At 38.8% G+C, this 12,244-nt stretch overlaps 1 protein-coding gene across 2 annotated transcripts in view; it reads left to right on the plus strand.

Moving 5' to 3' along the window:
- LOC124166982 (rapamycin-insensitive companion of mTOR) overlaps positions 1 to 12,244 on the plus strand; it is a 45,458-nt gene that overhangs the window by 18,606 nt on the left and 14,608 nt on the right. For both annotated transcript variants that reach the window (XM_046544735.1, XM_046544743.1), the window contains exons 15-21: positions 97 to 298; positions 2,961 to 3,130; positions 3,906 to 4,227; positions 5,000 to 5,243; positions 5,598 to 6,137; positions 8,607 to 8,881; positions 9,456 to 9,625. In XM_046544735.1, the coding sequence (XP_046400691.1) occupies positions 97 to 298; positions 2,961 to 3,130; positions 3,906 to 4,227; positions 5,000 to 5,243; positions 5,598 to 6,137; positions 8,607 to 8,881; positions 9,456 to 9,625 (1,923 nt within the window). The remainder of the gene's footprint in view (positions 1 to 96; positions 299 to 2,960; positions 3,131 to 3,905; positions 4,228 to 4,999; positions 5,244 to 5,597; positions 6,138 to 8,606; positions 8,882 to 9,455; positions 9,626 to 12,244) is intronic.

The raw sequence follows: 12,244 nt of genomic DNA on the forward strand, positions 1-12,244 counted from the left end.
GAAATAAACCTTCTCTGTCAGCATTTATGGTGACTTTTAAGAACAGATGTCATTAATTTATTTGCTTATTCATTGTTTCTTATAATCACTATTCAGGGTCATTCTTAAGAGAGCATTAACATCCCCATCTGAAAGTTGCCGATTGTATGCTACTCGCTTCATACTGGTGCTGATTCGTTCTCGACTGCCAGGATTGCACAGATGGGTGACTGAGCTATTAGTTGATCAATTAGGCGACACTAAGAGCTCTGTATCCTTGGCAGCTGCAAACATTCTGAGTGAGGCCTGTGATGATCCGGTACGTATGATTTGCATCTATTCTTCATTCATTTAAATGTACTTGACTCAATCAAAATATCTTTTAATGATTTTTTATACTTGCTTGATTGGGTTGCTCTGAGATAGCTTCATCAATAGCAATGGTGACTATATCTTAATCCCTATTTTGTTGCTGGCACAGTCAGTTGCCAATCATAGTTAATTGGCACAAGATAATGGTCAACTTACAACCAGGATAAATGCCTTGTTTTGCGTACCTTTTAAAAATATTCTCTTTATTGCTAGGTTGTCTTCATTTTTTTGTTTTCCAAAGTACAGTAGAAGCCCGGTTTAATGAGTGCTCATAATCCCTCAGCAATTACTTGCTAAACCACACGCTCATTGTATCTGAAAGTGCTGAATAAACCCACCGAAGTCTCATAATTGCTCGTATTTACAGTTTTTCTTTTGTATTTAACAAAGTTAAACGGGTAAAGAGTCATTATTAGGCATAATCTAGTTGAGTATCAACATATTAAAAAAAAGGGGTTTTCAATGATATAAAATATTGATTCCCCTAGTTTTTCTGATTTTAATTCTGTTCTTATATTTTTTTAACTCTGCAGAAAGCTGTAAAAACTGTGTAACTAGTCGGAATCAATATGTTTAATATGCGGTGGAAGTTTTTGGATAATTTTGCGAATACATCAGGCCGACAATATCAGTTCTGTCGAGTTGTCGAATGTTTAACCAATACGTCAATCAGTTGGGAAAATTGGCCAAAAGGTTCACTGAAATACTGTCGAAGTTGGTGGTTGAAGATTTTCTCCCCATTGGAAATGTAGTCAGCTTTTATCTTTAACGTCGCACCGTTCATGGGTAGTACTGCAGATCTTTGTTGACAAAACCACTTGAATAGTGCAGATTCCATTTGCGGTTGTTCCCCTTGCCGCAAATACTTTTGGCTGCTAGGTGTTCCTAGTTCGGTCACTGCTAGTTCACAAATTTCATCTTTGTTCTTTAATATTGTGAACAATTTAAATGGCAAGACACCAAACCACCTCCCGATATCAGTCTTTGAATTACTGCTACTTACGCACTCGTCTATAATTTTAATTTTGGTTTTAAATTTCAACGATTTACGTTTCCAAGACATTATGCACTCGCACAAACCACCTGACACTGCTATGCCCCTGAGACTGAGTAAACTCCACCCCTTACACCCCAACTCTCCATTGCCGTGTGATTGGCAGCATCCAGTCGACGAGATGGTGGAAGTTTTTCAATCGCTCTCTTTTACTGAATGCTGAGGCCCCATCAGCCCTCTGCCCTTACTTCATGTACAAAACCTTCAGTTCTCTGAAAAAAATAACCCTGGGCGGTTTACATACCTACGATAGAAGCACCGCATGGGAATGGATTAGCGAGGACACATATACTGCGTTGCAAAAGTCGGAGCGGAATATTATTTTTTATATAGGAGTCTGTATATAGGAACTTTTAATCATTGCCAAGAGATTCGAAGGATCTGGTGTAGGAAATAACATTATTTAATTGTGCTAGTATAGTACATAGCCTGGGAGGGTAATTTACATCTAAGTTAAACCATTCATTTAAATAAGGGATTGCGTGGAATTGTGTCACAGTTTGCTGATATGATGTAAACTTTGAATCATAAAGAATTTTGGAGAGTATTAAGAAGAGATAATGAAGATTTACTATGATTGGTCGATTAGCAGAGGATTTCTGTTATCAGCACACTAATTCTGCTTTTACAAATATTTTTTACAGTTGTTTACTCGGCATTGCTGAGTCCTCGCTCGCTAATTTTCCCACATGGCAATAGCTGACTACGTCTTGATCAAACTACTTACATTCCTTTGCATACATGAAATATTGAAATATACATTTCTGGATAGCATGCAGCTGCAACGTTGCTCTATCTTTCCATAAAGCGTAAGTCAATCTAAGGGTGCCGATCTTACGACAATGTTGAGCTTTCCATTTCCATACAAAAAATGGAGGGGGTTTCACTACTATGTAAGTTCTCGTGCTTTAGACGTTGCCTATTAGCGATAAAGCCAGCCAAAGAGGATGGGGGAAACTAACTCCCTCTCCCACTGTCATCTTCCTCCAATTCCCCTCCCTGGGATAACTGGGCCGAATGAAGAAGAATGTAAAATGGGAGCGTGCAGAGCATACGGTCGTGAATGACATATATATTTGGACATAACTGGCTTTAGTTGTTGTAGATCTGACTCACTTCTTGTAATTTTAGTTTGATAAACTGGTAATACATAGGATAAAAGTTAATGCTTGCTCAGCAGTGCATAGCCCTCAAGAAATATCTGTTGTAATACCGAGCATAAACGGTGGAAGGAACTTTTGGACCTCGCTAGATCTCATTTACTTTACATGTAAAACATAGGCCATTTGGCAGTACAAAGACTATCACTCTCTAAAACGTGGTTCTCATAAAATGCCGTACTCGCTAAACCGGGCTTCCACTATACTTTTTTTTTTTTAAGAGAAGCTCTCTTATGGTACAATATTTAGTTCTGTTCATTGTTACGGAAGGTTTTAATTCTTTATGAATGTGTAAAACAGCTGTCTTGTAATGAAGTATGTTCTCATATCTATGAATTTCCTTTATCGAAATTTCATTATTTTAGAAAAATGACCTGATATTTGTTTAATTTTAGGAATTCTTGGAAAGACTGGTTTCCTTGCGGCCATCACTTTTGCATCTGGGAGACCCTGGGCTTCTGCTCCTTGTGCGATTTCTCTCCCTTCCCTCTGGATTCAATTCCTTACATGATGCCAACTTTGTTACTAATGAAATACAGCGATGGACGCAAACCAACAATTTAAAGTAAGAATAATTTTGGGAATGTAACCCACTGTTTACTATATAAAATTCTGTCTGTAGAGTAGGTGCTCATTTAGTGTTTTAACACATTCCTGAAAAAAACACTCAATTTTTAGCAAAATGGCTTTAAACACACTGGAAAAACTAGATCCAACCTATTGCTTTCATCAAATGTTAAATTTTAGATCCCTTCTTTGATATTTTTCCAACATTTGGTGGATCAAATCATAGTCTCATTAATGAAAAATATAACAAGTACCTCTATCGCTCTTTTTCTTGGTTGCACAATCAATTTTCAATTGCAGTGCAAAACTCCGTGTATACTACAGCTCTAAGGATTCTTAATTGCAACCTAAAACACTCATTTTATTTTGTATGAACGATTTCTTAAAATGATGTAAAATTGAAGGTAGAGATGAAACAAAAGATAAGTAAGATTTTAACTTCTTTAAAAGTCTAAACATTTGATGTACAAAAACTATTATTTTCACTCTGTATTGTGTGGACTTCTTTTATCAGCTAAGGAAATTCCACATAATTCTGTTCCTCAGTTGTATTAGCAATCCAGTTTTTTCTGGGAAAATAATGTGAGTAATTTTTTTTAGAACCTGAAGAGCTTAGTTTTGAAAATTCAGGTCTCTCATCCTTTAGTGAAGATAATTTCACTCATGAATAATTTAGTCATTGAAAATGTTCTTCGCTATGGCAAAATTCCTTGATGTGAGAAGTCATTTCACCAGCCTTTCCAATTCTATATTTCCATGCTATTTTGCCATAGGTATGTCCGAATTGTTGAGGGTATGATCCATGATGCCCTTACCCTGCATCAACGTGGGGATGATGGTGGATACAGCCATCGAATAAGTGGAGGAGGTGGCAGCTCAATGCACACTGGAACAAATGGTGGTGCTTCACTGGGTATGCAAGGCTCAGCATCATGGGCGGGCGTTGCAGGGGGTGGATGGGGATTTCATCCTCGAGGAGGGGGGAGACCCCTTCCTGAAGTATTCATTCCTCCTCACCTGTATGGGCAACTGGTGCAGCATCAGAAAGGATTGGATGTTTTAGTCCGTGAAGCAAACTTGCCTCAACTGTTTCAGGTAGTTATATTTTTCAATTAACCATAATTGTTTGCTGAATGTTAAAATTTTCAAATTTTTTAGGATCCTGTCATCATAAGCTGCTATTTTGTTACTGTTAGTGCTTTGAAAAAGCTTCATAGCTTTATATTTTGACAACCTGAATTTCAAACATACTAATGGTATTTTAATTTTTGTCAAGTGTATGGTTTTGATTGGAATTAGGCTTTGTTCGGCTATCAGCTACTAAGTTGACTAATAGTGAACAAGTCACTGGTTTATGTGCCATTATTCATTCCCTATTTGGTGGTAGTATTAGGAAGTTCAACTCCTCGACTGTAGCCACTATGGACTTAAAATTATACTTTTTACAAAACCTTGGTAAACGACAGTGGGTTAGATTCCTCCTAAGGATTTTTGCGTAGCATGCCTTATTTTACAATGAAGCTGTGCATTCTGGGTTCGTCAGTTCTTTGAGTTTATATTAGGTTGCATGGTTAGGAATAAGAAGTACAGGCAGTCTTTCGTGCAATTCACACTTTCACAAGTTCCTAATTGACACCTCTTATTCAACCTTCGTACGCTAAATTCGGGCTTTTGAACGTTTGTCTGTAAGTAATTTTTTGAAATTCCCACAATGTTTACTGCGCATCCCAAAATTCAACTGTTTCATATGGCAGTATATGTGGACAATACGAAAGTATACGTTTCATATTGAAGTACAAGCCATTAACATCACTAACATTTCATTTTTTCAAAATAGTATTTTTTTCTCATAAGCAACTTTTTTCAGGTGATAAGAATGCAGCACTGCACAATGGATGATGAAATACTCTCTCTTAAGGCTGCCTTATGGGCTGTGGGACACATTTGCACCAGTGGTCTTGGTGTGTCTATTGTGGAATCTGAAGGGATCATAAGTGAGATGATTCATTGTGCCACAACGTGCCCTGTGTATTCTATTCGAGGGACCACTATTTGTGTTCTTGGGTTGGTGGCAACTACTCGGAAAGGAGCTGATGCACTATCTCGTGCAGGTAGGTGTTAACAGTCATTCAGTAAATGTATTGTTGCAATACGAATATGTATGAGGTTAGAGAGCAATACCATTATTTCTTAAGTCTTAGCTAAAGACAATATCGGAGTACAAGTTTGGGGCTTGCATTTGAACATGTATAGTGCATATTTGTGATATGTAGCAATGTTTGTATTTTATAAACATGGTCTGTGATCTTTTGTTCTTCATATGGATTGATTCTAGATTTTTTTATCAGATCTTCATTCAGTAAACTTGATTATGTTATTTTATCCCCAATGTGTCTGACCCTCAATCATTGCACACGATTACTTGATCAGGATATCATAATTACTATCAATTGCCATCCTTGCAGGATGGTCATCTATACGACACCACCGTCACGAGAAGTGGCCTGTGATAGAGGAGGAAGCTGAGAACGATGAGTCAAAATCGGGTCTATCTGATCCTTCAAAGCTCCTGTGGACCACATGGAGGGACGAGACTGAATCTTACTCTGCTGGCCCTGCATCTGGGCCTTCGTCGGCACCTGAGCATTCGCCCCTGTGGTGGGGTGACCGGCATTCAGTGGATTCCTCCTGCATCATCCAGCCGAGCTCATCGCAGATCCCAGTGACAGGGTTCAACCCGCAGGCAGGCCATGCTCATCACCCCGGGCATCCCCCTCTGCACGCCTCGTTCTCGATGTCCTCCCACTCATCCCCGCCTCACTCATCATCGTCTTCGCTGTTGGCAACATCAAGGTCACATTCAAGAATGAGCCTCTCTGCTCAGGGCCTTCCTCCGACAGTGAGCCGAGCACCTGGGCATGATGAAGAGAGGACCTTGGAGAGTGCGAGGCAGGGAAGCTTTTACATCCCAGATGATGGCGATTCCGAAAGTGTTGGAAGTATAGGTTTGTTTTCTCTTCACTCTATTTTCTTATTGAATGTTCAACTCTTTAATGGCTTTGTTCTCCAATTTTTAAAATATTTTTTATTATGATTGTGTTAAGAATACAGAGACCTGTATTTTTCCGTTGCCCCATCCATTGCTTACTGCTAAAGCTATTTGTAAGGAAAAGAGAGATCTTAAAGAATTTTGCAGATTCATTAATGATGTCATGGACTAATACCAACAGGGTCACTGCGTCGTAGCTTACACTAGTTTACTGTCTTTGAAACGATTCCTTCCCTTGAAGAAAAGTTTTCCTTGAAAGAGTTTACGAAGCTTTACTCTAATGATGTCATCAACTTATAGAAAGTGGGTGGCAACTTTCATATTTTCTTATTAAGAACTTATCATAGAATGGCTGAATGGTACAATTTTTTTCACAACTTATGCATTTCCCTTCTAAGTAATGAATTCGATTCCTAAATTGCTATTTTGGGTCACTGTGGAACACCTTATTCTCCAAATAGCTGTCCTATCTGCTTCAATTAATGATTGCTGGTACATTTCAAGTCCTCCCCTTCCTGCTTCACGTACTAAGCTGAGGTCTTTCCTTACATCTTTTTCCCTCTCTGTTATGTCATCTTGCCAATATGGGGATGCATAATTGTGGAGGCTAATTCTCAGCAATTGCTTTATTTTTTATTTCACTTTCAGTTGAGTGAAAAGACATTTTTTTAAATAACATCTTGCCTTTAGCACAAACAGTGTATCTATAAAGAAAGAGAGCCTCAGCCTAGATTTCAATGAGTCTTAGAAGTTTTATTACAGTGGAGCCTGTACATAACAAAGTTGAGGGGGGCAGGAGGTTTACTTCATTATAGCCAAACTTCATTATATGTGGGCCTCCTCTTGTTAACTTTGCAATGAACTTTAAACCTTGCGTATGACAGTAAGACTGAGGAAATTATTTTATAACCTTTCACATGAAAAGAAAAAAAATGTCTGAAAGCATTTAGAAAAAGTTTTACCTTCCGAATTGACTGAGAGAACTGCTGCTTTCTCCATTTCTGAGCCTTCTGCCTCTGCCAATGTCTAAACAACTCCTCACCATGAATGCTCAAATGAACATACCAGTTCAACTATCTTAAGCACTGCCAAGATAGTAAACAAGGAAAGGGTTATTTTTTTGTCCTGTATTCATAAAGTCATGAAATTCATTTGTTTCCATTATAAAATTTTCACTGTACTTCAGAATGTGTTGGAGATATTATCAGGCAGAAGCCACGTAGATCAGGCAGAGCCACGTAGAGAAGACGTCTTTGCTTGGGCAAGGCTTCTCTTCAAATCTTGTTGATATCGTGGTCAAACTTGTAGGGGGGATACTGAATTTTCGTAAGCGTGCAATTTAATTTAGTCTTATATTCATATCATAAAATTGATTGACTAGTTGTTCTCATGATTTCCAGGTTCCCACCAAGTTGTTTCATGTTTGATGTCAACAGGTTTGCTGTTATCTTCAGGTCAGAAGTGGAGTTTTATGCGGAATGAGCCTAAATATCTATGCCGTTGTGGTTTTAGTTATTGTAGTTTTTCAGTTTCACCACTTCAGCATGTATATACAGGCCAATTTTGCATCAAACTATACTTCTGACCTGATGATCTTGGTGGGGTTGTCAGCTAAACTGTCATCATCAGACATTTAACAATGCAGTGGAAACCTGGAAATCGTGAGATAATCTACTACATACTCCTTTGCAAGTAAAATTCGTGCGTGGGTTTCTGTGGCGTTGTTCACGATGACTGCTAATTTTCGGGTTCTCCAGCCGCGTCTGTCGTTTATGGTTGACAACAGTTTCGGAAGCCATCCTGCTTCCGTCTTCAGGTCGAAGGTGAGAAGTTTTCATTTTTTGCCGTCTTATATAGCACTGGCCCATCTCCTCATGTGCGCTGATTAGCCAGAACTCTCTTCCACGTTTGGTCAGAACTCTCTTCCACTGTTTGGAAGAGAGTTCTGACCAATCAGCGCACAGGAGGAGATTGGCCAGTGCTATATAAGACGGCAAAAAATGAAAACTTCTCACCTTCGACCTGAAGACGAAAGCAGGATGGCTTCTGAAACTGTTGTCAACCATAAACGACAGACGCGGCTGGAGAACCCGAAAATTAGCAGTCATCCTTTGCAAGTACTTGATTAGTTACCTATCGACACTAATCCTATCCCATAACATGTCACAATTTATGATTACTAATGAATAGCAAAGTTTGGTTGTCAATGCTAGGCAGTTTACATCAATGAATGAGTGTTGTGTTAGTTTAGTTTGAGTCCAGGTCGAGGTAGATGCATTGACTTTGATGAATGTTTGCTATTTTGTGAACTTTTAGAAGATATCGTGTGATTTTGATTTAATTTAATGAGTGATCAATTTAATAATGATAATAAGTATTTTCCATTTGTTTTGTCATTTATTAATTGTTAATCTTTTTGTTTTAGGCCACGATGACAGCACACACGAAGATCTTGTGTCAAAGCAAATGGGTGTGGTGGATGAACGGGAAATTCGACCCAAGTCATCCACTTTGCCATCATGTCGCCCTTCAGCAGCAGCACCGTCTATCCCTGGTATACCAGTACGGGGTCAGCGCTCAAACCATTTTAGGAGCCTAAGTGAGAGCAAAGGCCCATATGTTGTGCATCCTATTGTCGGACCTTCTGGTGACAATGCTGCTGGCAACAGAGGATCTTTTAGGCTCAGTACAACTTCTCAGGCTAGTTCTCCTAAGGTTTTTATTTTCGTGTTTTAGTGTATTGAGTATTTCTATTCTCAAAGATTTAAATAGCTTTAAAATATACTTCAAAATATTTCAAGTGAATGCTGATATTTACCCTTTTACAGATAATTGTCAAAGTTTTAGAATGTAATTTTTGTGTTCACGCCCCAGTGGCAACAGTTGTTTATGCCCATACAAAGTTTCATAAATGTCTGTATTGATGTTTTTTTAAAAATTCATTTGATATAACCACTTAGTGTTTCTATCCGCTATTATGCAAGACCCCGTGAAAAATGTGGGGCCACCACTTTGGATTTTTTTCGAAACATTGTGTGTTGTACAGATCTTTAATTGTTTACAAATTTTCCTCCTTATAGTTAGCTTCATCTTGAGTTATCTCACAAGTCATGGTTTTATCTATCTTATCCTTATGATATGCGAGTGATTACTGCACTGTAAACTATTTCCTTCATTTTTGAATATGTGTATTTTTCTAACTTCTTCATGGGGTCTATAAGGCTTCATATATTGTTAGTTTTTCTCCTGATCAGAGATTTCAATTATATTATAGGGTGGAGTTGGTCATGATGGGGCATCAAAACTAGCCCCTGAGAGTGGAGCTGGGGGTGGGGCTATGGGGGCTGGTGGTGGAGGGAAGAGTCGTTCCAACAGCTGTACTGATTCTACTACAAGTGGTGTGAGCTCCTGTGAATCAGCGTATGCTTCCCGTAATTTAGCTGGGTAAGATCGTATTTACCAATTTGTATGTGAAAAAATTCATCAAACCAATCAGGAACACATTTGAAGTATTATCTATGAATTGGGGAGAAGAGGATTGCTATTCAGAAAATTGGAGTTTTATTATGGTTCTTCTCTAGGGCCAATATTAAAAGGCTGCTATCTCTTTCAAACAATTTTTTTCAGTATCTTTGTGTCTAATTCCACATTTAATGATTTTTTTTATTTGTCTCATTTTCTCTGCAGTCAAAGTTACTTTCAGAGATTTTCAGTGCATGATTCGTGGTTCTTATTGTGAACTTCTAGATTAAAATTCAATATTAGCATGTTATTTTAAGTTTTTATATTATTTAAAGAATTTTTAATGATAAAAGTTATTATAAGTTTGGCCAGTTTACTAAGATTGGTGGAATGAAATATTTGAAATTTATAGCATGCATGATCATTATTGGTTATATACAGTGCAACCTCAATATAACGAGACCCCACGGTGCTCAAATAAACACTCGCTATAGCGAATTGTCGCTTTACTGGAGGTGGAGCATAATAGCCAATATACCTATTGTGAACACTTATACAGGAAGAGGAGTGGTGCGGTGACAGATAAATTTCTATCCGATACGATACAAAAACGGCTGAAGGTAGTTGGACATTCCTGCCTCGGAAGACTTTTTCTATCATATAATGTAATGTCTTCATAATCTATGGTAATAAGTTTGCTAAGCAAGCAAAATGATGTGATTAAAATTGCCGTCGTTAAAGAAAGTTCCTTTTTGAGTGTTACGCTTGCGACGTATTTGAAAGGATACACTGAGTGTACCATGGCACAGCAATAAAAATGATTGGGATTAAGATTGGTAGTATAAGAAAAGATATTAACATGATATTGTTTCATGAAAAAATATAACGTTAACGAGATATTATAGTGATGTCCCTTTAGTAAAACAAGCAAGCTGCAAGAAACTGCGATGAATATAACACACATGGGTAATATGTGCGACAAAGAAACAGAAAGGCATACGCATCTGATGGACCCTAGAAACATGAAAAAGGAATGCAGATTTCTTTCATTAAATAAACTAAAAGCGCAGCATCAGCTCTTCACACATCCCATCTGTGGCGGCGCCGAATACAGACGAAATAGCGCCAAACGAGAGTCAGTTGTTCTGGGAGTTCTTCCAGCGGCCACTGTGGGATGCTTGGCCGCCCGGGTGACAGAAGAGAGCGCCACTACAACTTCGACCACTGACGCGAATAGTTCACCCTTAAGAATAGTACATTGTGATCGTGGCTATTACTTGTAACCGCAACAGAGAATAAATACATCCATCCGGACAACTCACGCTCAGCACGCTGAGTATTATTGTAGCGTACATTCTACACCATCGCTAAGGCGCACTACCTACCTCTAGAAGCATCATTGCTAGAAATACCTAAGTACGAGGCAAGGGTTTTGTCGGGGAGTAGGTAGAAAAAGAGTTCCATTTCGTCTACGTTATATCAGGCGAGGAATACTTCTTAAGATACTTAGGATCGGATTCCTTTCTTCCACCGTTTTACACCCCAGATATCACCAGCAATTATGACGGGAGATAACGCTTTCGTGCTTCGAATTACTATAGCCAACCTTCCGAACTCTTAAAGTTCTCGATTCTCCATCTATCCCTGAAATACTCTGCTATAGGCTTAGGCATAGCCCCTTTCTCAGAAGTTCCCGCAGATTGAAGTGGGCAAAACCACCCGAACAAAGCTCCATTTAACTCTTCATGGTCTGCATTCCTTGGGCGCTTTTGTTTTTTTTTTATGTGAAGAGCGAATAGGAAGATAAATTAAAATACGCCACTCTCATATTACTATGTTATTTTTATTATCTTGCTTGTACGTGTTTGGTGTTTTTTGGCCATGGTGTCTACCATCAAATGCTTTCTATTCACGCAACTCACGGACGTTCGGGTATGCTGCCGACTGCTTTCTGCTGCCCGAGGAACAAGAAAAGATCAAGCATTCGCGAATGTTAATGCCGCAATATTTCCACCAAAATTAACAACTTATTTATCACACAACAGTTTACTACATGAATTTGAGACTGAGCACTCCATGTCAACTATATTTCTAACAGATCGCCAGAAATTACAGAGATTAGAGACTCTTGGTGAGGGTTTTCCGGCGATGGAAACTCTCGCTATGGCGAGTGCCAACACCGAAAGGGCCTCGTAAAAATGATTTTTTTTACATGCTTATTATAGGGTCAATTGATGGTGCCTCGGCTATCTCTCATTATGGCGGGGGTCTTGCAATAGCCCGTACTCGCTATAATGAGGTTCCCTTGTAATAAAGTGAGGAAAGTATCTCTGATCCAAGTGTTAATTGTGTTTTAACACACTCAATGCGGATGCCTTGAATTCAAGGCATCCCGCGCTAGCCTAGGACGCGGATGCCTTGAATACAAGGCATCGGTCCCGTTGGGTTTCTCGGCCCGCCATCTGCCTCCGCGTCTTCTACTAGACCCTGCAATTGTGCCCAGCGTCTCAGTGTGTCTTCTCCTGTGACTGGATACAAGTCGTTTGCTTGCAGCAGATTTTTTGCCTTCTTTTTATTTATAGTATATTTATTATAATTTTA

The sequence above is a fragment of the Ischnura elegans genome, chromosome 1 (assembly GCF_921293095.1).
Source record: "Ischnura elegans chromosome 1, ioIscEleg1.1, whole genome shotgun sequence".
Lineage (NCBI taxonomy): Eukaryota > Metazoa > Arthropoda > Insecta > Odonata > Coenagrionidae > Ischnura > Ischnura elegans.